The sequence below is a fragment of the Rhinolophus ferrumequinum genome, chromosome X (genome assembly GCF_004115265.2).
Source record: "Rhinolophus ferrumequinum isolate MPI-CBG mRhiFer1 chromosome X, mRhiFer1_v1.p, whole genome shotgun sequence".
In the NCBI taxonomy this organism is placed as follows: domain Eukaryota; kingdom Metazoa; phylum Chordata; class Mammalia; order Chiroptera; family Rhinolophidae; genus Rhinolophus; species Rhinolophus ferrumequinum.
The window spans coordinates 100,263,920-100,291,252 of record NC_046284.1 but is presented as its reverse complement, the minus strand read 5'-3'; the positions used below and the strand labels follow the sequence as shown (position 1 = coordinate 100,291,252).

The following is a 27,333-nucleotide window of genomic DNA, read 5'->3' as shown; positions in this document are numbered from 1 at the left end:
TACGTCTAAGAGCAGATTTCCATTTATTTTTTCTGCATGTTATATATTGTGCTTCCTGATGAAACGGATTGTGTCACTGGCTCTGGAAGTTTTTCTTCAATATCCTTCATGTATTCCTGCATGTCCATTTTCTTTATTCTCTTCTTCAGAACCTTGTATTAGACATACGTAAGTCAGACATTTATAATCTACACCGATAGCTTTTGTCTTCCTGCTCATATTGTCAGCCTCCTGAGCTTTTGGCACCACATTCTATATATTATCTTTCAATTTTCTCTTAACTCATTTTTCTTCAACTCTTTAAAATACATTAAACATATCCGTTATTTTTTTTTAATTTTTAGAATGATAATTTTAACGTTAGTAGTATTAGTTTGATCTTTTACAAATCTTCCTCATCAACTTTTAGTGTTGTATTGTTTATTCTATTTTCAGTATCATTTATTTCTTTAATGTTTTACCTACTTATTTTATATTAGTCATCTGGCACTTTTAGTATCTGACATTGTAGAAGAGGTGGTCTAAATCACTCAGCGTTGTAGACAATGAGTTTGCTTCATGATGGCTTGTTTTCTTTGTGCTTGTGAGTTGTTGTTTTTTATCATGAGATCAAATTTCACTGAATTTAATCTGAGAGAATACTGAGGGCACTTTTCTTCCTAAAGGATTTACATTTGATTCTGACCAGTATTAGGGTGCTACCAACATGGAGCTACTTTAACTTAACCTCTTGTGTTGAGGAGTCCTTGGTCCTTATTGGTAATATACACTCAAAGAGAGATCCTCACGAGGATGGGCCTATGGTTACACATTTTCAGATGAGATTATTATAATTATTCTTACTATTGCTTTTATACTCAGAGCGGGAAGAGACAGACAGAGACCTATTTTTATACTGGCACCCTCTGCAGACAGAATATCCCCCATCCATCATATGTAGAATCTTTGTTCGGCTCCCCCAAATTTGCTTGAGCCTGAGGCTCTCTCAGATGATCTATCAACTGGCTTCATTCAGCCAAAATCTAGTGCAAGTATTAGCTTTTAATACCAGGGCAATGCAAGGGTCACTGCTCATAGTTGTATTACTTCATTCATTTTCCTTTTTTGTTGTTTTTTTGCCTGGCCTTTAAGGTTTACTCATACTTCCCTGCAAGAGAGCAAACATTTAAAAGTATATTTATTGGAAATTTCCCAGTATCCTGGTGTTCTGCAGAGGTCAGTTTAGAAATGTCACCTGCCTAATTCCTGGGAAGGGAAGTCAGCCCCATTTCAACATCTGGGAAGTGAGCTAATCAAATCTACCTCATAAAACTAATGTGAAGATTAAGTTTTATACTGTTTATAATACAGTCCTAGCACAAGGACTGACATAAAAATGCACTCAATAAACAGTAGCTATGTCTACTATTGTTATTATAGATTGATATTTTCTAAGAAGTAAACATATTGACAGAATCATAAAGCATATTGTTTTATTAGACAAAGGGCTTCCCAATAAAATTTTGATCTCGTGATTGAGATATTTATTTTCCTGGATTACTCTATAGTTTTCCTTCATTCATTATTCATTGATTTGGTCTATTTATGATAAGGGAGATGTGACACTGAGTGAATCAAGTCACAAATACCTGGAACAAGGGGTCCCTTAAGCTGCCTCTCATCACGTAACTATTAAAGCAGAATTAACCAATTGAGATTTTTGCCTCTTCTCTTTTACTCTGTCTACTTTTAATGTGAGGTGAAAGAACTTATAGATGACTATGAAAAAGACAGATATGGGGGTAATAATAATACACAGGAAAGAAGAAATAATCACTAATCAATAAAACTGGTGAAGGCTTTGGACTCTAAATATGTGATTTCAATGTTTAAGACTAAAATGTTTTATTTTAATTAGTCATCCTAATATTTTTAAGCTTATATTGTAAGCTTTCCTTAGACTTTGGGACACTAGGTAATTGTACTATTCACTTCTTACCAGGCAGCTTTATTTTAATATAAGGAAAGAATCACTGAGATAGGAGGCTGTGAGGTCAAGTGGTCATGGGTCCAAGCCCAAGCAGAAAGATACTTGTCTCTAAACGCTCAATGACTTCTTACTGGCTCAGTGGCATTTGATACCCTTTCACATCTGTAAAATGGGTATGTTCAAGGCTTTATACCACAAGGCTACTGTTGATGACTTCTTACTGGCTCTGTGGCATTTGATACCCTTTCACATCTGTAAAATGGGTATGTTCAAGGCTATATACCACAAGGCTACCGTGAGAATGAATGAGAAGATGCATGTCAGGTACATAGAGCATATGGGCCACTGTAACCATCACGTATTATCGCTATTACCATGCAGGTTGCTGTACCACTAACACATCTTCTGTAGCTCGGTTACTTTGTAGTGAGTTGTAAAAATTAGACGATTTTGTATGATTTGGGGAGCTGTTTCCTGGTCTGCTGGCCATCTTTCAAGTCATCCCGACGCGTAGAAAATATAGTGCCATGAGATTATCAAGAGTGAAGGATGCCTTTTCAAGGAATGGAAATAATTTATTACTGATCTGAATGCAAACTCACACTCTGAAATTAAGAATGGGATCTAGCATATCTCTTTTAAATATTCATAGGCAATAAAACCTCTGGCTGTTTGATTGATTTAGCAGGCAATTGAATGTTACCTTTGCTCTGCATAATTGTGGCTTCTAAGAAACATTAGGTAGGAAATAAAAAAAAACCCACAAACCTCTGACAGAGGCATTTAATTGAGAAGAAAATGGGCTAAGGCTCTTCTTCAAGTGAAAAGGCACTGTGTTTATTAATGGAAAAACAATTTTTCTGTAGTCAATAACAACAAAAAAAATCAAGAAAATTACGGCTTAAAATGAATTCAGGATTTTTGACTATAACAATCTAATGTATGACATCGATTGTTTTGAAAAATAAATTAATTTAAAAACTCTTTAACTATAGTGATTTTATTTTCCCAGCCTTACATAATTGATCCCAAGTCTCCATCTATACTGCATCAAAACGCCAATCTTCAACGAAATATTCAATGAGAACATCAAAACGGTTGATTTAACTAACAAATTATTAGGTGTGTCTCTATTATGTAAGCAGTTCGGAATTGATCAAAGAACCCAGATTTCACCCTAAGAAATAGGAAAACCCTGTTACTACCCATCGTTTTCACTCAACTTCCTATCTTTAAAGTCACATCAACTTATTAAAGACCAGCACAACAGAATGTGAAAAGGCCATCATCTCTAGCATGATGTCGTTTTCAGCAAAGCTCTAAAGCACCAAACATGCTTTACTTCCGTTGCCAAATTACTCTCAGGTTTTATGTGGCTAGATATTTGATATAAGCATAGCTAAGACTGATAGTGATTTCAAGTTTATTTGCTGTTACTATAGGCTTCTGCTTACTTGACTATTCAAGTAGAAATGGAGAACTCCTGTCATTTTTAAGGTTAAGGAGATGATAAAATAAGTCATTTTGTCAGTCTTCTATATTTTATTAAAATAATGGAGGTGGGTACATTTCATTGTTTTTCATATCGGAATGTATGTGTTTGTCGATACCTGTCATTGGTGAGATAGATACACACACATTGCTTTGAGGGTAGGTACTACAGCATATAGCTTAGTAAAAATAAAAGTGCTGATCCTTTACTGAATACGTACTATGTTCCTAGCACGATAGCAAGCCCTTTCCATGCAGTATTTTCTATTTTACTCAGGAGAACCCTATGAAACAGGATCTGTTATCACATATAAGAAAATGGGAGCTTGTAAAATATTACCCAAGATCACATACCCAATGAGTTGTAGGGGGATATGCCAGTTATCAATGTATTGCCTTTCAACATTGATCTGCTGGTGATACTAGAATCGCTCTTTGCCAGCTGGCATGATGCTAAACTTTGTCAGTAGAGGGCGCTGGAGTGACACTGGGGGAGGTAAAGGTTTCTCCGTTCCAGTGTGTTTTTACTTCTTCCTTGTCTCTGTGGCCCTGGGTTGGCCTATGGGATGTCCAGCAGAGCTAATATCAGCTGTTCCCTACTCCTACCTCATACACTTCAGCACCACCCTATACAGGTGTCTTCAGACAAGTTCTGTGGGTGCCTCAGTGGCAAGTTCAGCATGGATAGCAAATCCATGGGCAGCGTCCTGGAGCCAAAGCTGGTTTCCCTAAGTTCCAGCAGCACCTACTGCAAAGAGCTTCCCAGGGAGTCCACCGGGCACCCCATCCAGCTTCCCAGCAAATCCATTAGCATTCCCAGGTTACTTCCCGACGAGCTTCGTCAGCACCCTACTCCAGGATTCTCCTCACACAAGCGTCAGCCCCTGACCAGATACTAGCTCTGGGTGAGGTCTTCCTAGTGAATTGTTTTGCCATCTCATGGGCAGGAAACACACTCTTTCCAAACAGGTTTGAATCCCGGCGTTGGGTAAGCTCCTCGCCTTGCAAATCAGTTTCTCTGTTGGGTACTATATCCTCAGCCTTACGGTATTCTTTTGAGTTCTATTCCCTCTCAAAAACGAAGTCCCAGGAAAGAGTTAATACTTACTGGTGCTAAATCTTCCCTGTGCAAGTTACTGTGGAGTGTGTGGGGCCTGTCTGACCCTGACTTATACAAGGGACTATTCCAACCCAATATTCAATGTTTTCACAACTCATTTTGGATACAGCAGAGTAGGTGTTCAATCATGGTTTGGTGCTGAGTTGGATTATTATTTATTTGGGGGAAATGCCAGGTTCCATACTAATGACCTTTGAAATATAAAAGACATAGGTAGTGTTTGTGGGACGAAACATTTGCAAGAGTAGCACGTAAATGAGGCGGATGCCAAAATCAGGTTAGAGGGTGGTCTATTCCTAAGGACAGAAGAGACAGACTCTGAACACTACTAATGATTTAAATTGGGGTCTTTTCATAGTTTCGCCAACGTCAGTTTTACAATCTGCTTTTTGAGTCTTTGACTTGAACTACAATTTCCATCCTGTCACTACCATTCAAATATCAATAAAAGCACATTCCAATTCTGTATCAAAATCCAAATTTAAATGACCTATGAACAGTTGCCACTTAGGAATATCTACTTTTACTCCAGTCCAATAACAGTGCCATGAGGGCAAAAGGCCAAAGGCTGGTTTGCAAATCCCTTACTCCAACCCCTAGTCGCTTGTATTGACGTGGATAAAGCACCTACTCAACAAAGACAGTGGCAGGATGGACCACTGGGAGGCTCGCTGCGGGCGCCTTGACACTGATCTTCCCCCTCACCTGCTTGTTTTCAGGCCTGGACACAATCCTACTCAGGGCTTCTTTCTTTCCAATGTAAAACATGATCTTATTAGGGAGACCACTTCCGGGACGGTGTAGATGCCTGACCACTGCAGTGTACACCTGAAGCTGAAGCTGAACAATAATGAATGTCAACTATAATTTAATATATATATAGTCATGGGATGTGGAGTATAGCATAGGGAATCGAGTCAATGGAATTTTAACAGCTATATACTGTGTGTCCCTGAAAATAAGACCTAGCCGGACAATCAGCTCTAATGTGTCTTTTGGAGGAAAAATGAATACAAGATCCAGTATTATATTACATTATATTATATTATATTACATTATATTATATTATAAAGACCTGGTCTTATATTATAGTAAAATAAGATGGGGGTCTTATATTAATTTTTGCTCCAAAAGATACATTAGAGCTGATTGTCCGGCTAGGTCTTATTTTTGAGGAAACACTGTATACACGATGTCAGACGGGTAGTAGATTGGCAGAGGGGGATTACCACTTTGTGAGGGGTATAAATGTCATAAATGTCTGACTGTTACATTGTTATGTACACCTGAAACTAATAAATAAAAAAAAAAGAAAGAGAGAGAGAGCGGGAACAAAAAAAAAAAAAAAAAAAACCATGATCAGAATGTCTCCCCCACTTAAATAACAAAAGGTTTCCTGTGTATCTCCCTAGTTACCATCTTCCCTTTGGACCTTCCTTTCCCTTCACAGCCAAGATCCTCACAAGGATAGTTCACATTTGCTTTCCTCTTCCTCCTCTCTAATGTCTTCTGGAATGCACTGTCACCAGTCTCTCTACCCCCAGGGAAACTCTAGTAAAGGTCCTAAGAAATGTCCTTTCTGTCCATTTTCCTCTGCATCTTACCAGGTCTCGCTATTGTATTTGACGTTTTTTTCATGACTACCACCTTGTAATAAGTACCTGGTTTCAACTGGAGTCTCCCCTTACTTCTTTAAGCATGTCTCCCCATCTCCTTTGTAGACACAGTTTTCTTTGCCTAAAACTTGATTTGGGGCATCACCCCTAAATTCTGTCCATGATTCTTTTTCTTTTGGCTTACCTAGGGTGATTTCATGAAGTCTACAATTTTAACTAGCATGTAGCCCGATAAATGCCCCATCTGTGTAACTAGCCTGAATCACTCTCTTGAACTTCAGGGCTGTATAGCTCTCACGTACTGGATTATGGACTAGCCCCACCGGGGTGCTCTATAAGTACTGCAGCAGACCCTTAACCTCAGAACCTCTGAGTTCACCTGAAGCTATGGTGGCCAGATGCTGCATACACGGCTACAGCCTCACCTTAAGCACCCACATTTCTCAATTTTACTGCTCTTGGTGGCCCAGAAATCCTGGGATTTTATGTGCCCAAGGGCAATCCTCAAACAAAAAGGGCCCCATTAGCTCATGGGACAATTTATAACGCTGATTTCTACATGATTTCTTTAAAGCTTCCACTAGGATTGAGCCCAATCACTCACAGTGAAAACCCTGATAAAAAAGCACCCTCTTTTATCAATCTTCCAATCTTTCATTCCTGACTCTCCTCACTTCCTCACTTCTCCCTGTAGGGATCATCTCCCAAATTCATGACCAGCACCTAAGACCCTGACTAAGGGATTGGCTTTGCTTGGTATTAAACAGTCATCTCGGGGTCCACGTGGGTAAACTGTGACACATGATCTTTCACCCCCACACTTGCTTTTTTTCCTTATTTCCCATCACAGTTAGGAAACATCTCAGCTACCCAATCACCTAAATCAGAAACCTAGATGCTCTCTTAGATTTTTCGTTTTCTCTGTACCTATAACCAAAGAATGGCCTTGCCTTCAACTGAGCTAAAATGATCACTTCTTACTTGGTCTCACTGCCTGCACTCTCCTTACCTCTCAGACCATCCTTTCTCCACAGTCACCTCTGAGGTCATGTAATCTGGTCATGGCGTCATTCTTCTCTTCCCCCTTACGTGAAACCCTTCAGTGGTTCCCTGAGCACATGGTTGTAGACCAGGCTGCTTGTGAAGCACAGGTCTGCCTCAGCAATCTTGCTCAGGCCTACCCGCTCAAGCTCACCTTCAGCCACTCCCCCACCTGACTGGGCCCCCAGTGACTTCTTTCTTTACCCGAAGAGAAAGGAACTATTGAAAGGAAGGCATTTTGATGACATTCAGGACATCAAGGGTAATACGACGACAGCTCTGATGGCCATTCCAGAAAAAAGAGTTCCAAAATTGCTTTGAAGGGTGGACTAGGTGCTGGCGTCAGTGCATAGCTTCCCAAGGGGAGGACTTCGAAGGTGACCGTAGTGATATTCAGCAGTGAGGGATGTAGCACTTTTTCTAGGACGAGTTTGTGAACTTAGCTGTCCGACCTCATATAATCACCTTCATCCTTCCAATTCTTTGCACGTATTGGTGTCCACCTGCCTGGAATTGCCCTCCTACCATTGCCCATTTAGCTGTCTCCTACTCTAATTTTAAAATATTCACAGCTAATTCACAACTTATCCTCTTTAGGAAAGCTACCCCAAACACATTCCAGGGCTGACCCACACGGGTGTGTGCACATTTCCTGAGTTCTCTCATCCTCTGCGATAAGTTCTAAAACAACTTTTTGCATCTCATGAGAATATTATTTGTTTTCATGTCCTAAAAATCCTAAGAAATCAATGACTTTTTGATTAACTAATCAATGCCTATAAATAATGAAGGATAGGAACTTAAGAAACTTAGAACAGTATCTCACATGTCACAGACGCTCTTAGTAAATGGATATGAAACTAAATTTCATAATGATCAGTTTTGTCCTTCTTGACAAACAATCCATTTTTGACTTCAGAGTGCATCTGCGAAACACTGTTTCATTGAAAGGAATATGTTATTTTCTTTTGATTTGAAAAATTCACACTGTGTGTGAATTTTTAAATGTAAAAATTATTCTGTTACACAAACAAAAACTCTTTTGTATTATTTAGGAAGAATAACCAGTATCCAATATCTTGGGTACTAGTAGAATCACATATCTTATTAACAGATTACATGTGACCGTAACAAACATGTGTGTCCATGTGTAGAGAAAGAAACAGACAGAGAAAGAAAGGGAGAGACAGAGAGAAAGACAGATGTGAGGATACCTACACATATTGGTTAATCTTGATTAGGGTAAAGAACTTTGTGGTCAGATAAGAACTGATTTTGAACACTAGATTAGTTACTTGTTCGTGGACTTGAGCATGTCTCAGTTTCCTGTTAAAACCCATACGTTATAACATTTTATAAGATAAAATGATTAACTACACATGTAAATATTTCAGCCAGGTCTAGCACATGACAGTTTCTAAAATCTGGAAGTTGAGCTAATATGTAAATATTCTTTAATCCACCTGAGAAGCCTAAAAGTATTTGCTAGATGTTTATGCAAATCAGTTTAAAGAGATTTTTCACTCTCATCGTCATACCTCTTCATGTAGTTCTCTCCAACGAGAATTAAATGTCTCAAGTTCCTCATTGATCAGTTCATCCATGACTCCGCCATCTGTTAGGGTCTGTGCCAATATGCGAATCTGATTTGGGTTATCCTCTGAGTGTTGCATCAAATTTTCAAGTGACTGAAACAAATTTGCAATAATTACTATTGCTCTTCTCGTTCTAAATACATTGAATTAGCACAAAATGCTCACTATCTTTTGCTTTACATATAATTAAGTTACAAGCAATTTAAAACAATATTTAATTGGGATAATAAATGTGGAAAGTTGGTGTTATTTCAAACAAATATGATGTTGTTATATGTAAATTTCATGAGTTTATGGCCAGATTGTGGAATGAGACACTTAAAAATGATTCACAGCCACCTTCTTCGATGTCCTGTACTCTAAAACCTGAAAAGGTAAAATACTCAATTTCTCTTACAGCTAGTGATGGCCAAGTGACATGATTCTGACAGTATATGTAGGTAGAATTCCAGAAGGTTCTCTTCCCAAATTAAAAAAAAAAAAAAAAAAGGCAGTCTCCTTAGTAGAAAACCCTTTGCCCTTCACATGTTTTTACACATACATGGCTTAGAGGTAGAGCCGCCATCTTTGGAGTAGGAGGCAATAAAAAGGAGAATGAGGTCCTTCCATCTGATCATTAATACGACAACTGCATTATCACATCCCTTGTTCTGTCCACCACTCTTTTACTAATGTAAGTTTCTTCATCTTTTTGGGAAGATGCACAACATTGTTGATTCACAAGGAATGTTTGGTCAATGAACAAGTCTAAATAGGACAGGGCCAAAATTATAGTCCACGTGAGACCTCTCTCATTGTTCTCCGATATCTCTTCAGGTTTTACAAATCTCATGAAAATAAGGAGTCACATATAATGACATCTAGGCTTCTGCTGGGAACCTAAATTCTAGAATCTAAATTCTATTCTGTCTAAAGAAACATTTTGCATTTTCTTCACATCTTGATTAATTTAAGTACCTTATTTTAGCATATTTACACAGGGGCTGCACCACGTATGTTTCTACATACAATACATATGCTAAAACTATGTAGTCATTATATATAAAAGATTAACCAGAAGTATAATAAAAAGCACAGAACATAATTAATTATCAGAAGTTCATATAAATCAAAGTTTATACATGCAAAAGCCTTTAAGTTTTACTTTTTAAAGATCTTCAAAATAAAACTTGAAAACATACTAAAATTTTGTAACAACTAACATGTATGACTATTTTAAAGATATATTTCTAATATCAAAGCATGCCCATGTAATACTTCAAAACTGTCTGTAAGGTATACACTTATTATTTTAAATAATTTTAAAATATGTCCCAACACAATAAATGTAGCTTTTAAACTGGAAATACAATTTTACATTATTATCCCCTTTAAACCCTACTCCAAAAGTGTGCATTCAAAGTAAAAATGTCTTTGCAGTTCTGTAGTACATTGAAGCAGATAAAGAAAAGTGTCAACACAGAACTTAGTGATACAGCAAACAGCAAATGTCCTCTGTAAGGTTGTTTAAATCCTCTTTAAAACCTTGAGACTGGAAGGTTCTTAAAGGAAACAAAGGCTTCACCTAGAGTGCCAGTGCTGGAGAGGGTATAGCGACTAGGCTCTCGGTGCCGTTTTCTTTGAATCTATTTTTTATTCGGTACTTGACATATTTCCATACAGCATATAAATGATCATTTAGATGAATTCACAACTTACCTCTAGCACCTCGGAGATTTCCTCCGTTCCACCAGGAATATTTTCAGTGGTTTTCAGTTTGAATTCTACTTCATTTAGCCACTTGTTTGCCTTCTCCAAGTAGGACAGTAACTCATGCCAACACGCCCAGACTTCCTAAGAAAGAAATATATGTCCCAGGTGAAATATTTCAATAGAAAAGTGATTGGGAGACTGTATCATTTCCATTTGTAAAACCTCTAAAAATGTAACATTTATTTTAGATGTCACCTTTCCTTTCCAGAAGATAATTGAAAATGTGACTACTCAATTTGATCATCTAATACATCTATAATTACACATCATTAAGGAAATATTTGATTACATAAATTCAAGATTCAGTGATTTACTTTTTTAAATAAAGAAATGATTCATCAACATTACAGTCTGAGAAAAATAAAAATAAATGCATATCTAAAAATGCATATATCAACCTAACATCCCAACACATCAACTATCACTCTTTTTCTGGGAACTCCTCTAACCTACATAAATTTACTAACCAATGTCACCCCAAAAAAATTAATGAAAAAATTAAAGTATGGATTTAACTGTAGTGCTAGTCACTAAACATTACATCATATAATTTTTTTTCATAATACTAAGAAGCCATTTCTAATGAAAATCTAGGTTTCATTTAAGTGGCTACATTTTCGTTTCTTTAACAATTAACATTTTTTGAATAGTTACACTATTTTTACTTTTGTTTGCTATTTTAAATTTGTGGTGAACATCATCCTGAGTATGGATTTTTTCCATATTTCAAATTATTTCCTTGTGGTATATTATCAGAAATATAACTACTAACTATTACAAGGATGCAACTATTTTAAAATGGCTTTTGATATATATTGAAAAAAACTAATTAATACACAAAAGAATTCATACATAAAAAAGCAAAATTTTAAGATCGCTAACAGAATATACAGAAGAGTATTTTTCTGACCTTGGGATAGTGAAGGAAAGCCTGAACTAGTGTTCAAAGAGAAAAGATATATGTATAGCCAATAAACATATGAAAATACACTCAAACTCTAATCAGGGGAATGTAAGTCAGGATTACAGTGAGATATTTATACCACAATGACTAATAGAAATGAGAAGTTTGACAATTTCAAGTGTGACAGAAGGTAAACATTAACATAAATTTGTATTTATTGCTGGTGGGTGTGTATGTTGGAATGACCATTTTGGAAAAGAATTTGTCATTCTCCGTAAGATGAATATCCACATACCGAACAGCCTAGCAACTCCAATTTTCAGTATACATCCTCAGAGAAACAGATTTGCATGGATAACAAAGGCAATTGCAAGAATGCTCATTTCAGCACTTTTTGTAATAGCCAGAATTTTGAAAAAGAAAGGAAACCTTAATATTCACTGGCAGGAGAATAGATATATATGGCGTGCCACATTTAAATAGAGAATAAGGAAGTAAAATGTATAAATTTATCAAACAGAACAATATAGATGAGTCTCAGACACAAAAATTGGGGGCGAAAAGAGTAAGCCCTAGGGAACAACATATTACAGGTTACCATTTTTTCTAATGCTCAAAACAAGCAAAATCGAGCAATACATTGTTTAGGCATTCATATCTATGTGATAAAGTATTTTTAAGCACAGGAATAATACAGGCAAATTTCTGGATTATGGTTATGCCTGTCGGGGAAAAAGCAGGAAGACGCACTTGAGGCTAAGAATATAAAAATGGCCATTTTCCATTAGAATTGAGATTGTAAATATTGGGCAAACCTATAAATATAATAGTGCAATTAGCCCACCTCTACCAAAGATGAAGCTCAGAAAGAAAGTTTTATTTGAGCAGAAACTAAAATTCTATATTTTCACCTTTGAACTTAGCCCTTTCAAATGATGGCAGACATTCCTTCTCTAACTGATGAAACATATCAGTCTAACCTGCTTTGCCAGCCTACCAATACTTGCTTGGCTTTTTACACACAGTTTATCAAAAAAAGTGAAATTAAGTATTTTGCTTTAAAAGGTGATAGAAATCTTAAATCCGGGGCCCTTCCAGATACTGCTGGACTACAGCCTTTATTCCTTCTGGGCAAAGATCCCAGTGGAAAAATAATAAATACCTCCTTAAACGCCCAAGGGTACTTTAGAGCTTTGAAGATAAGGAGATGCAATTGGTACTGTGTCTTATTAACTTTGGTGCAGATTGAAGTAATGAACTACCTTGCTGATTTAGCCATCAGGATGGATGGCCTCTTGTGTCCTCAACGCATCTGAAGGACACAACTGGAGAGGATGAATGTATTGGCTTTTCGGGTCACCTCGCAAAATAAAATATAGTTGTGCAGCCTGAACGGGAGCTAAAATCCCCTTAGAATAACTGCTAAGCTTAACAGTTTGGAACTAAAACTTACTTTGAAATCACAGAATTTAAATTGACTTTGAAGCATGCACAAACAAAAAGGAAACATCCGTTCCAAATGGTAAATGGAGCTGATGTAGTAATCCCCCAACCCTTGCATCAGTAATATTGAAATACTGAATACAATGTAAAGAAAAACATTTTAAATTCATAGCATATCTATGAATCAAGTATGAAAAATCTTCAGGTGGCAGAAACAAAGAGGGAAGTCAAGTGTAGGTACAGGTTGGGAAACCAAGCTTACCAAAATACTGGCATTATCAGAACAGGGTATATGACATAAAAGCTAAGGTATTCAACACTAACTTGGGATGGGAAAAGAAGCATTGGTCTCATACATTCCAGGGAAACGGAAAACATTGTATGCTACGTATCCCGGAAAGGAGCGCTGCGAAATCCCCACCCACTGGAGTACAAGGAATTAACAAGGAAGTTGAGAATCCTTTGGATTTTGGTGAGAAAATGAGGATCCATCCATAAGATACCACAACCTAAGTTTACATCCACGTGGGGGTAGAACATAACATCTCTCAAATGCTGGTATAGACAGATAGAAAGGACTCATAGGGATCCTCCAACAGCCCAGAGCTTTATGATTTGCAGTAAAAATAATTCCTACCAGAGGTGCGCTCACAAATAAACAAACAAAAAATGACAAACAAAACAATGACAAACCATGTCATTAGAGGCTGTCAAACGTTGTAGCAAATGGTAGAGTCCACACCTTATGACACAGAGATAACAACAATTTTAAACAACAATTTTATAATAAATAAGTTTAGTCTGGAGGTAAAAGTTGCCAGTTGCATCTATTAACTTTTTTCTTGATATTGGCAACTAGAGTTCATATTTAAGAAATAAATGGCTAAGTTCCCTACATTCTATGACAAGAGCTATTCTGTTACTAGGTTTTCACGAGCCCTGGTCTAAAAAGAAGGGCTGACAGGGAGGGCTTTGGTGGGGAACTCATCTGGCCCCCTTTCTTTACAGATCTAAAAGAGTATTGCTCATCAAGTGGGTGGATATAGGAAGAAACGGATGGTTGGCGTGCATTCCCTATTGAGCTGCTACTATGGTCAAAGAGGAACCAAGGCCAGGGTGGACGGATGGCTCAGTTGGTTAGAGCGTGAGCTCTGAGCCACAGGGTTGCCGGTTCAATTCCCACATGAGCTAGTGAGCTGCGCCCTCCACAACTAGATTGAAGACAACGAGCTGCCGCTGAGCTTCCAGAGGGGCTGCCGGATGGCTCAGTTGGTTAGAACGCAAGCTCTCAACAACAAGGTTGCCGGTTCAATTCCCGCATGGGATGGTGGGCTGCGCCCCCCCCTTCCCCCACAACTAAAGATTGAAAACGGTGACTGGAGCTGAGTTGCGCCCTTCACAACTAAGATTGAAAGGACAACAACTTGACTTGGAGCTGATGGGTTCTGGGAAAAACACACTGTTCCCCAATAAAGTCCCATTAAAAAAAAAAAAAAGAGGAACCAAGGCCAACTCTTTCAACTTTCTCATTCCGGAGTTATACAAGATGGGATCTGCCAGCGCCCACAGGCTGAGTTGAGATGTGGTGGGCAAATAAGACCCCAGATCGTCGCAGAAGCATGGGTCACAATGTGTAATTCTCAAGGGAACGTGGTGTAAGGCTACTGGCAAGAGTCAGTATGTAATTCCTGTTAAATATTGCAAGGTACCATATATGCCTATGAAATTTTTTGAGGGGGTTCAAAGTCCACATCAATACGGATGACTAGGATCCCCACAGACCATATAGAGTCTACAGAGGTCAAGCCAGAACAGTGACGATAACCTAGAGGGTCTGGTGATAACAGACTCATCATCACAGAGGTGTGGGTGTTAACGAAAGGATATAGCAATTGTAGCCAGGCAAGAAAAGGACATCAGATGAAGAGTACATTTCTCCCCTCTTGATTGTCCCACATACCAACACTAGAAGATCACTATCCAGAAATTGAGTGGTAAGAGGGTACTGTAAGATCACTTTTTTTCACTCCCAACCCTGTATAAATTGCTGAAGTCACAAGATTAATCTAAATTGGTGGAAGATTTTAATAAAGTATGAGACAGAAATTTAAATGAGACTCAATTTAAATAATTAAAAATAATTAAAAGTCAATGAAAATGTAGGGGATCAGACTGAAATACTGATGAAGAACCCAACTGCTATGCAGAAAATGAAGTTTGACATGGTTGGTTTTTAGATACTGGAAAAATAAAACTGTTTCCTGTGTGTTTCTCATTAAGTTGAGACTTCTCAATCAAATAGATTACCTAAGTTTAAATTGCTTAACTAAAGGAAGAAACAGAATTACACAAAAGCAAAATATTATATGAGACAGATTTGCGAAATAACTAAGCAAAAACTTAATAGAAAATATGATCTTTGAAAAAATACAAATGCACACACATATAAGTAGATGCATATATAGATAGAGATGAATATGTTTTTATATCAAAGGATAAATTATGAAGTAGGAGGTTGAAGAGAGAATTTGAGAATTAGAAGACAGACTTTAGAAAATTACTCTGAATCCAGAAGATAAAGATAGAAATATGGAAACTATTAAAGGGAAGCCAAGAATCAGAATACAGAATGGGGAGATTCTTCACAAATCAAATAAAGGTTCCCCTAGGAAGAAATGGAGAGACTGGGAGAAAGAAAATATTCAAAAAGATAATGGAGACAACCAAAGACATAAATATGTTCTTATTAATACACCAAGTGACAAAGTATAAATGAAAGCTAATTACACACAGATAACATAGAACAAAACTGCAAAGCCATGGAGAAAAAGAGAACATGAAAAGGTACCAGAGAAAATTATAAAGAAATAATAATTTGACAGCAGATTTCTTCATTAAACAGCAAGAAATTTCAGACGACAAGAGAGTAATATTTTTCAGTGTTGTTAAATATAACTGTCCCAGCATCATTAGATGCTCAGTTAGGCTATTAGTCAATACTGAGGACGAAATAAAGGCATTTTCCGTCATGCAGAATCTGCAAGTATTTGCTATTCACACTCAATGAAAGAGCAGAAGCAAAAGAAAGATACAAAACCCAAAAATCTTCATAGAAATTGGAAAATAGCACTGGCAAATCAAAACAAATAGCATTAAAAATAATAATAATTACAACAGCAGCAGCAAAGGCATGAACTAATTGGCAGTAAGAAATAAGGTGCCACAATAATATGGAAGATGGGCGGGGAGGAGAAAAATACTAATAAAGATGTACTGTGGGTTTAAGAAAAATATTTGTGTTTTATTTAAATATTAACAGAAAGCAATTTCCTACATATATAAAGTTCCTCCCTCATGTAACATGATAATGAATTAGTTGTGACTTTCTTGAGACTTACAGTGTCATTCCTTCCTTTCCCATTCTTTGTTTCATTTTTTGTAGCACTCACATAGCACTAATACAAGAGATTTTCATTTATATACTCAGCAACTGTAACAGTTCCGGGCATACAGAAGGTACTAGCCTAGTGTATGAAGAATGCATTGAATAAAACAAGAGACAGAGACTGATAAATAAAGAAGGAATTAAATTTATAATGGAGAAACTCAAAGATCACATTTTATAATAAAAAATTATAAGTTGGAAATATCTTAGATGCTGGTAAAATAAATATATATATTTTTAATATTTTCAAAGGTCTATTCTACTGGCCTGAGTCATATTTGCCTTTAAATATCAAACACTTACTATAAAAAGCTATCTAAACTGTGGTCTGTGTGTATGAGTTTGATTCTTTGTTTGTTTGTCTTGTTCCTTTGTTGCTTTCAGTTTTATATCCCACATATGAGTGAAGTCATTTGGTTCTCGACTTTTTCTGTCTGACTTATTTCACTTAGACTAAATAAACATCAAGCAAAAAAAAAAAGGTATCTAAACAATAACATTTTTCAACAATAATGGGGCAACTTTTATCAACTGTATTCACAAAAATAACTCAGTGGGGGAAGGGGACTTAATTTAAAGCCATGTAGTGAACAGTATCTGGCAGCATTAGCATTTGGTAGTAGGTAAAATTTTGAGTTCCTTGGCATAACGCTTATTGCTAGTAAACAGTATTTTTACAAGGAGGACGGTAGTTTATTTTTGATGCAGTTACCTGGTAATCATTTGAGGCACCTGAATTCTTTATCACCTTTTTTCAGATAAGTATGTGACAAAGATAAAGCCAGACTTATGATAATAAATAAATATAATGTAAAATACCCCCCAAAAGAGCTAGTTAGACATGTCTCATAAAGAACTCAACAGGACACAGCTATTACTAAAGATAGTTATAATAAAATACACCTCTCCAACAGAATACCTTCCTGCTAAGATACTTATGACTTTATGCATATTCAAACATATGAAAAATAGAGACCAATTTCTATAAATCCTGATAAAACTTATTTAAAGGATTGTTGTGTCCTAATAATAATAATGACAGTAATGATAAGAATTAGAATGATGGCTGCTGACATTTATTGAGACTAGACTAAGTACTTCAAATAGAATATAGCTCATTTAATTTTCTCAGCACCCCATGACATAGGTACTATTTGTATGTTCATTTTACAGACAAGATATAGGTTTACACAAGGTAAGCAACTGGCCCAAAGTCACAAATCGTAAGTGCCTGAGTGAAGAATTCGAGCCTAAGTAGTCTTATACCACAGTCCACGTGCTTAATCACTGTGCTTCACAAGTGCCCATAAATTGACATATAATTGCTAAGAATCAAGAAAAGCTACTAACTTCCAATGTCTTGCATTTCCCATTCAGCCTGGTGCAGAGCCACTGGTAGTTGGTGGTTAGAGTGTCAAGTTCCTTTTTTAAGGCCTCTTGTGCGGCAGGTGGAGCTTGAGCTATGACACTATTCACGGACTCGGTCAGGAGTTTCACTTTGGCTTCCTTCTGCTGGGCCTCTTCTTTAGCTCTCTGAAAAATAAAGGATGTCCCCTTAATAACAAGACCGTGAGTTTTCTTCCCAAATTCATTCCTACCTATCATATACTTGTCTCCTCACAACGTCTCTATTAGAATGAGATTCATAAAAAGAAATCCAATCGTGACTCAAATTACTTCCACAAATTTTGGTCTAGTGAAAACTGGGAACTCAAAAGAAAAAAAATTATAATCAGAATGTAATAGACCATTCATCAGAATAGTTTGAAAAGTAGTCTGTATGTGGGTATGTATGTATTTGTGGATATCTATATACCTCTATCTCTATCTATGTCTTTATAGGAAACAAGGAAGAAACAAGTAGTTCAGTACTAAATTAAAAAATACAATAGTCTACAATTAAAATCACTTATAAATTACTTAGATGGATGAATAATATTTAAATCAGTACAGATGTTATTTAAATCAAAAGACAGTTAATATAGAAAAGTCTCATTTCTCTATTTGGGATGACATTTTGATAAAAGAAAGTTCTATTCAGTAACCGAAAACACGTAAGAGAAAGAGAAGAAGCCTCGCCCCCGATACGAGATGGTCAGCCTGGTACTCGCAACTGTGCCTTAGTCGGCTGGTATTGAAGACAATGTGTTTCACAAACTATCAACATCAGACAAGGCTACTTTGTTACCATGGCCAATCGTGACAACAGTACCGCTGCATAATCGTGTTAGAATACAGACAAGAACGTCAACGTAGTCCAAAACACAAAATGCCAAACACTCCCCTATCCTGGATAGTATGAGGTACCACTGCACCTTTTCCAATAACATCTTCAGCCTCACTCTCGTCTTCCCTCCTCCTAGGAAACATGTATGAAGATACCCAATCACAGAGTTACTGTCACGTACTGACAACATGCAATCCAAAGCAAAGGCCTGAAACCCTTCCTCAACTCATCTAACACAAACGCAAATCCTACAATAGATTCTCTCGAATATGCTGTTACTCACACAACCCTATGTTGTGTGCACAGGTTCCCGATGGCATGTATTCTCTCTCGTTACCAAAAGTAATAAATTCAACTTGTTCAATTACAGGAAGGTCAGAGGGTATTCACACTCCTTAACTTCTAATGTGTACATGTATGTTAGAAGTGTACACACACATACACACACAATGGATCTTTCATTTGTGTTACGTCCCAGGCCAACCCTGAGATGAACTTTCAAGCACAAGTAGTTTCTGTGTGATATGAAAGAAGTACTGGTAGGGGAATGGAGGCAGGAAAGGAAATAGAGATTATAAGGGTATATTTAGCAAAACCTGCAATTACTGTTCTTGACTAATGTCTAACCTCACTGGGCAGTTCTGGGAAACACATGCATTGGGATTATCCCATTCAGGGGGGAGGACACTGGGGTGTTTATACACCATCTCCCATCACTGGTTGGAGGCTGCTGGGGGAATGGTAATTTCCTAGGATTTGAAGCTGGACACACTGGTAGGAAAAGTGGGATATACTAGCCACAGAAAGCTCTCAGATAAAGAAACACGGGTTCTGGCAGGTGGAAGTTGGGCCCACGTGGAGTGTAGTAGTGAGGGTAAGGGGATATGAGCAGGAAATGGATAAGGTCAGCTATGAAATACCTTTATGTATTTCAACACAATTACCCTATGCCCTTGGATTCCGTTCCATAATGCTGTAAAACTATACAACGTGATGGCGAGTGGAAGTAGTTTTGAGTATTAAGTGACTGCCTTCAGATTTTAATTGATTGGCATTGTTAATTAAAAATTCTGAGTAAATGTGTTGTTTAGCATCACTGAGCTTGGGATTTGTTCCTACACAAACTACATGTTGGCTATAATAATTTAGCCTTACAAACAACGGCGACAGCCATTAACCACTTTGTCTGTGCCGCTGTGTGCTATGTCAGACATGGTATATATGCTACCTCACTGAATCTGTAACAAAAGCTTGGGAGATGTATTTTGTTATCTCAACATTATACATCAGAAAACTGAGGTTCAGAGAGTTTAAGTAAATCATGCTGAGAGTTGTATCTTTTTCTCATAGTTTCTGTTACGCCCATCTCAAATCCTTCATGAGATGAAGAAGTGGATCCAGTAAATGAAATGATATTTTATACCAATTACAAACTACCTATGTAACTATCAGAAAATGCAGAAGGGAAAAAAAAAGAAAGAAAATGCAGAAGGGAGAAACACTTCTTTCCTTGTTTATCAGGCTTTCATACATTTCTTAAAAAGCAGGCTTAGAAGTTGGGAAAGGTTCAGAGATGGGAAAAGAAGATCATGGTGAATTTCTGCACTTCAGGGAAAGGTAGAAAACTAAAGGACTGGGATAGTTTAGACATACTCCTCCTCAGAAACGGTGGCTTTGGCTCCCTTTGGATCCATGAATCTAGCCAGCACATGCTCAGATACCTTTCATTGCCAATAGGTCAAATCAGTGGTTCTCAAAGTATGGTCCCTTGGAACCACTTTGGAACTTGAACTTTCGCATGACCTGGAAACTTTTTAGAAATGAACAATCTCAGGTCCCAGAGAATCGGAAGTCCTGGGGTGGAGCCCAGAAGCGTGTGTTCTAACAAGTCCTCCAGGTGACTCTGAGGCTCATTTGATTGTGAGCATTCCTGCTTTAGCCTGTCAGCCATACAGCAAGAATAGCAAATACATTCATGGAAGTTCTGCTAAGCACTAGGACTACAGTGCCAATAGAGTAAAAAATTTAAAAAGAAGAAAACAGTTAAAACGGAAATTCCAGAGTTTTAAAAAAAAGCATTTAAGATAAAGTTTCAGCGTGTCGTCATTGCAGACCTGGAAAAGAATTTTGAAGTTAGATCTTTCTCATCCAACACTCCTTTACGCTCTGTTATGCTAATTGAAGTTTTGTTTACAGAGGCAAAAGAAGTCATCCAAACAGAGCTCATTTTCAAATAAAACACAGGAGGGGAAAGTGAACAAACAGAAGGTCTCTACTTTTACTCTGAGTAAATCAGGGAGAGAGGTTCAAGTAGGTCTGTCTGTCTTCTGACAATGAAGATAAATTTGCTCTCACTATGAGCACAGGTGGAAGCCTGGACAAGGTATGATCACTACCCTCTAGATAGTGAAATGGACCTAAAGAGATTACCTTGACTGGCAGGTGGAAAACACAATAAATGGAATCTTGTTGCCAACTCCGTTTGCTCCTGTTGCCAGAGGCTGCCTGCGCTTTTCCGCTTTTCAGTATTACCCCCCAGTGCACCAATTTTGTAGTTAGATCAGTTAGTTAAACACGCCGATCAATGTGGACTAATTGGCTGGGCCACTCATTCCAAAGACTGTTTACAAAAATTAAAAATTTGAGACAGGCTGCTCTTGGGCGCTGGAAAAGAAAAAAGGATCTGACTGGGTGGTTAGCCAGATAGGCCAACTGTGCAAAGAGAGAAGGAAGAGGGCCAGAGCCAAAGGAAGGGACCAGGAAAAACAGAGCAGCTGAACACAAGCTGACTGCTGATGAACTCCTTAGGGATCCGAGGCAGCGGCTATACAGTGAGAGATGGTGAGAACAGCCGGAGGGGATTCAGATGTGAGGTGAAAGGCAACAGGCGTGGCCCATGTTGACTGGGATGGGGTGCGGTGGGGTGGAACTGGACAGGACTGGGCGGGCCTGGGTGGGATGGGATGGAATATCTTAAATCCTATTGGTTCTACCACAGATAAAACCTGTGAGTATGATTAAATTATTTGACCTCCCTGGGGACTTCAGTTTTTGTTGTTGTTGTTTTTTTTTTTTTTAATCAGCAGAGAGAAGTGTGGACTCTTTTGCTTACAAAGTACCTTCTAGATCTCACCTTCTATAAAGACACAAATTTCCTGATGGCGAAGTCCCCACAGTCGAATTCAAAATCATTATAGTCCCTTGTTTGAAACCTTCCTATGCTTTTCCATTTCACTTGGAATAAAAACTCCTCAGTCCTACAAAACTCCTGTGTTAACAGACATCTACCCACCCCCTCAAAATCAGCTTGGGTCAACTATCCCATTTTACTTTCTTTAGCGAGGGAGGCTTCTTTCTCTTCCCAATTAGCCCTCGGGTCTTTGGAGGAGCTCTTCCTTCTGACTAGAATGTGCTTCAATAAGATTTTTTTTTTTTTTGAGGTTGGCTTTTCCTTAGGATTCGTATCTGAGATAAAATATACTGCTTCATAAATGCCCTACAAGTCAACACTTTCTAAAATAGCATCCCAAGTCCCACCGGAACTCTTAACTATTCTTTATTTCACAATCCTGGTTTACTTTTGAGGCAAATTATCATGATCTCAACCGAGTTTATTTGTTTATTTCTCCTTTCATTGCTTGCCCCCCTCCCAGAATGTATATTCCAAGAATTCAAGAAGCCCTTATGTTTTGCTCACCACTATATTCAGTACCTAGAAAGGTGTTTGGCACATAGTAAGTATGCAATAAATATTTGTTGATGAATAAATGAATAATATATGGTATTAGATTAGAATGATTTTGTAGTTTTTAATAATCTAGTAACTATCACTGTCTAAATAGAGTTTTCCTTACATGTTTTCATTTTACTTTCTACATGGGACTAAAGCCACATTTGTTGACCCACCTGAATTTTCATGAGTACTTTCTGCTATTAATTATAACACATATTCATTGAAGTATCGTATAAATTATATAATAAAGTACATGTACTTAATTTCTTACCACGCAGCATCAATATCAATAATAATGGTAATAATTATTGAGCTCTGGGCATCTGTTTTGTGCCAGACATTGCATTAGGACTTTCCTGTTTCACCTTTCGAATGATTCTCAAAAGCAGGTATTTTGACACCCAGTTCACAAAATGAGTTTATGTGACTTGCCCAAGGCTACACACCTGACCAGGTTTTAAACCCAAGGGTCTGGCTCCAAAACAATTTTGCTCTATCATGAGGCCTCAAGACAAACAAATGTCTATCAATATTTCACATAGGCTAAGGTGGACAGATTGTGTGTTACTGCTGGTACATAAGGATAGAAATCATCAGTACAGCCGCAAATCACTGAGTGCTCACTCTGAACGAGGCAATTTACTTACATGTAAATGTCAATCATTAGTTCACACTTTCAAGTTAGGAAATGAGATGATTTACACATGACATACTGAAATGTCACTGTGTACATTCAATTCCCTGCTACATAGCAGTTTCCTTGCTCCTAAATAAATGTTATTATACTGTTACCCTATTGTTTGAAGGGAACTATATGTCAACTCAGTCCTTTTTATCCATATTAAAGGCTATCAATTAAAATATTTAGTCCTTCCAAGTTCTAAGAAACCCCCTTAAATCACCAAATGAACAGAGCCTGTTGACTACATTTTCAACAGTCATTTCAATAACACTTGGACGTATTCTCAATTTGAATTTGCATCAGCTAGAAACAGCTAGAGTGATGAGCTGATTTCAATCTCTTAATAATGTATAATTTCAAGGGGAAAATGTTCTAACCTGCGATTATCAAAATTTATATTTTGACCACAATGCATTCAAATGAATAAAAAAGTTTAAGAATTCTATATAATGTATATCACACTGGAAGCAAAATTAATTAAAAATCAATCTCTATTATTAAACCAAGAAAAGAACACATTGTCCAGAACGACATTTTCAAGCAATGTTGCATCTTTTTCTTTGTATTATTTGGTGTATTTTACCTTCATCTCTTCAACTGCTGTCTGTAATTCATCTGGGGTTTTATATTCAAAATCTCTCTCTAGGTATTCTTCCTCAGCTTGTGTCATCCATTCGTGCATCTCTGACAGGTCTTTCTGAAGGCTTACAGTTTTATCCAAGCCTACCTTTAAGGCTTCCTTTCTGGCATAGACCTGCCATAAAACAAATCAACAAGTAAACCATGAATATCAAAAGTCATAAAACATTATAAATAGTAAAATGCTTAGGAAAAAATGAAGAAGTAAAACGCTTATGTGATTGAGGAAAATACCTCACGACGACTGGATATGCTTAATTTCACATAACTGTTAAAATAAGATGTAGCCATTTACTTGGCATACTTAATAAAATGAACAGATTCCCCTGCAACTATAATTTAGCCATGGAGTGTGGCAGTGCTTTTCTACAAACAGAATAGAGAAAAACACATTTTTTGTAATATGTTTCAGCTGAAATAGTAAATTTATTGGCACAGATAGAAATCATTCTTTGTGCTCTTTGATACTGTTTTACAAATTTCAAATATCCTAGGAAATTAACACTCACATCTCTTACAAATCAGACAGAAAAAACAAAAAATGGATAAGGGACATAGGTATGTAATTCGCTGAAAGAAAACTAAAATGCGGCCATAGATGTGAAAGGATGCTCAGTAAAATTTATTTATAGTGAAATAATTGCAAATGAAAAAGAATTAATGCATTTTTATATATAAGATTAGCAAATAATTAGCAAAAATGCCCAATTTGGTCAGGGATCTAAGGAAACAAAGGATTTCATACCTATTGAGGAAATACCCAACACAGCACAACCTTTTTTTTTTTTTAATTAAAGTTTATTGGGGTGACAATTGTTAGTAAAGTTACATAGGTTTCAGGTGTACAATTCTGTAACACATCATCTATATATCACATTGTGTGTTCACCACCCGGAGTCAGTTCTCCTTCCATCACCATATACTTGATCCCTTTTACCCTCATCTACAACCTTTTAAACAGTAAACTCGCAAATGTATTAAAAATTTTAACAATTATATATGAGTCTACTCTTCTACTCTAAATGTGAACCATATAAAACAAAGTATACAAAGTTGCATGTACAATTTCAAGTCAGCTTTGAAGACAGCAACATATTTGAAACAAACTCAAATGTGCTTTCATGGAGGATTCGTTAATTGTGAGGTATTTATACGCACAATGGAATATCATGTAGCATGATATTCTGTACCGAATACATCTGTAGTGAAGTGGAAGTTGTTCTGTATATAATTTTAAGTTAAAAAACAGGTTGCTGAGCAGTATTGTGGTGACAGGAGATTTGTGCTTTAAAGCCTCTCTGAAATACCAACTCGTAACAGTAGAAATTTATTCCTTACTAACCAGAAGAGCAAAACTTAAAACACGTACAGGAAAATCAGGTGTGCTAATGGCTTGTTACAAAGTACCCTGTTATATACCACACTGAGAGAAAAGATCAATTTAGTATTAGAATGATTATATATAGTGCTTGTCTTTTATTGTAAAAAGTAACTCTAATAAATGATGTTATTTTTCTCTCTGGGATTACATAGAGTTCTATCTTTTAAGTAAGAGTTGGAATTGAGAAGTCTTAATACCATGTGTCCCCGAAAATAAGACTTAGCCGGACCATCAGCTCTAATGCATCTTTTGGAGCAAAATTTAATATAAGACCCGGTCTTATTTTACTACAATATAAAACTGGGTCTTATATAATATAATATAGTATAATATAATATAATATAACACTCGGTCTTATTTTACTGTAATATAAGACCGGGTATAATATAATATAATATAGTAATATAATACAATACCGGGTCTCATATTAATTTTTGCTCCAAAAGATGCATTAGAGCTGACTGTCCGGCTAGGTCTTATTTTCGGGGAAACACGATATGTAAAGCATAGTTTTAGTATAATGAAGTTTTAATAGTACTTTACCAAATATATGCAGAACCATCATCATATTAATTTTTCTTATACTTTACTACCATCTTAAACCTAATTTAAATTAAAACTATTTTAAGTTCTTTAGTCTCCAAGGTGAAGGTAGTGCCTGATCTACTGAAATGTAAATAAGTGTTTCATTCTGACACAACTACTAGAACATTGTGCCCAACAATTATACTAGTTAAGGTATACAGATTATTTTGCATAGTCAAAGAGCCTATAATAAGCCTAAGTAAACATGCTGTTAAATTTCTACTTAGATGCTCTACTGTAATCTTTGGAGGCAATTGAAAAAGCGACAATAATATCAGAGTGACGAATGGAACTTAGCCAAAACTTGTAGTAAAAAAATATTGCATGCTATAAAATAAAAGCAGAAGAAAGGAGCTCAGGGAACATTTTTTTTTTTTTTTTTTTAAGGAAGAAAGGCAGGAAATTATTCTGAGGTGACAGCATGAGTATATTGGAAAGAATATCGGCTTTGGAATCAGGAATATCTGGACGCAATCATTAGCTAGCTAAGTGAACCTGGACACATCACTTCACTTCTCTTTATTTCAGCTTCATAACTAAGCTAGCAGTTGGACCAGATGGTTTCCAAGATCTTTTCTAAATGTAACATTCCACAGCTCTATGACTGATCAGAGAGAAAGATGTATTTTTTGTGGTTTCATATCAAGAAGGACTTTTATCAAAGGTTTGGGTTAAAATGACAATCTTACCCTACCTTAATCACATCAAGTGATGCCAAAATTCTAGCCCTAAATTGCCCAATCTACCCTCATACTACCAGCAGATTACACTGCCTTAATCCTGTAGATAAAATAGAAAGTCCCTCATGCTTCCTGTTCCAGAATTTGTAAAACTGACGTTCAGCACTGCCCCTCCCCACTCCATTTTCACCTCCAGCTTTAGTGAGATATAACTGACATATTACATTGTGTAAGTTGAAGGTATACAATGTAATGTTTTGATACTCGTATGTATTGTGAACTGATTGCCAGGACAGAACTAGTTAACACCTCCATCACCCTCACATAATTACCATTTTCCTTTTTGTGGTGAGAATATTTAAGATCTACTCTCGTAGCAATTTTCAAGTATACAACACAGTATTGTCAACTATAGTCATCATGCTGTAAATTAGATCCCAAGAATTTATTCATTGTATAACTGGAAGTTTGTACCTTTTGACCTACATCTCTCCATCTTCCCCACCTACCAAGCCCTGACGTCCACCATTCTACTCTCTTTCTGAGTTCAGCTTTTTTGGATTTCGCATATAAGTGAGGTCATACATGTTTTCCTCTGTCTCGCTTATCTCACTTACATTTCATAATGCCCTGAAGGTCCATCCAGGTTGTTGCAAATAGCAGAATTTCTTTCTTTCTCATGGCTGAATAATACTCACTGTGTGTGTGTGTGTGTGTGTGTGTGTGTGTGTGTGTGTGTGTGTGTACGTGTGTGTATCCTGTATTCATTCTTTGAGGGATACTTAGGTTGTTTCTATATCTTGCCTATTGTGAATAATGCTGCAATGAACATGGGAGTACAGATTTATCTTTGGAAATATACTCAGAATGGGATTGCTGGATCATCAGGTAGTTCTATTTTTAATTTTTTGAGGACCCTCCATAGTGTTTTCTGTAGTGTCTGCACCAATCTCCAATCCCACCAATAGCGCACAAGGGTTCACCCTCCTTTTTCCTTGCCAGTATTTTTTTTCCTACCGGGACAACTGCA

General features: G+C 36.9%; 1 protein-coding gene across 6 annotated transcripts in view; it reads right to left on the bottom strand.

The window, feature by feature from the left end:
• Nucleotides 1–27,333, bottom strand: part of DMD (dystrophin) — a 2,143,628-nt gene that overhangs the window by 1,293,892 nt on the left and 822,403 nt on the right. For all 6 annotated transcript variants that reach the window (XM_033109718.1, XM_033109734.1, XM_033109713.1 and 3 more), the window contains exons 26-29: nt 23,602–23,772; nt 17,727–17,909; nt 10,531–10,665; nt 8,776–8,925 (exon numbers count right to left, since the gene is read on the bottom strand). In XM_033109718.1, the coding sequence (XP_032965609.1) occupies nt 8,776–8,925; nt 10,531–10,665; nt 17,727–17,909; nt 23,602–23,772 (639 nt within the window). The remainder of the gene's footprint in view (nt 1–8,775; nt 8,926–10,530; nt 10,666–17,726; nt 17,910–23,601; nt 23,773–27,333) is intronic.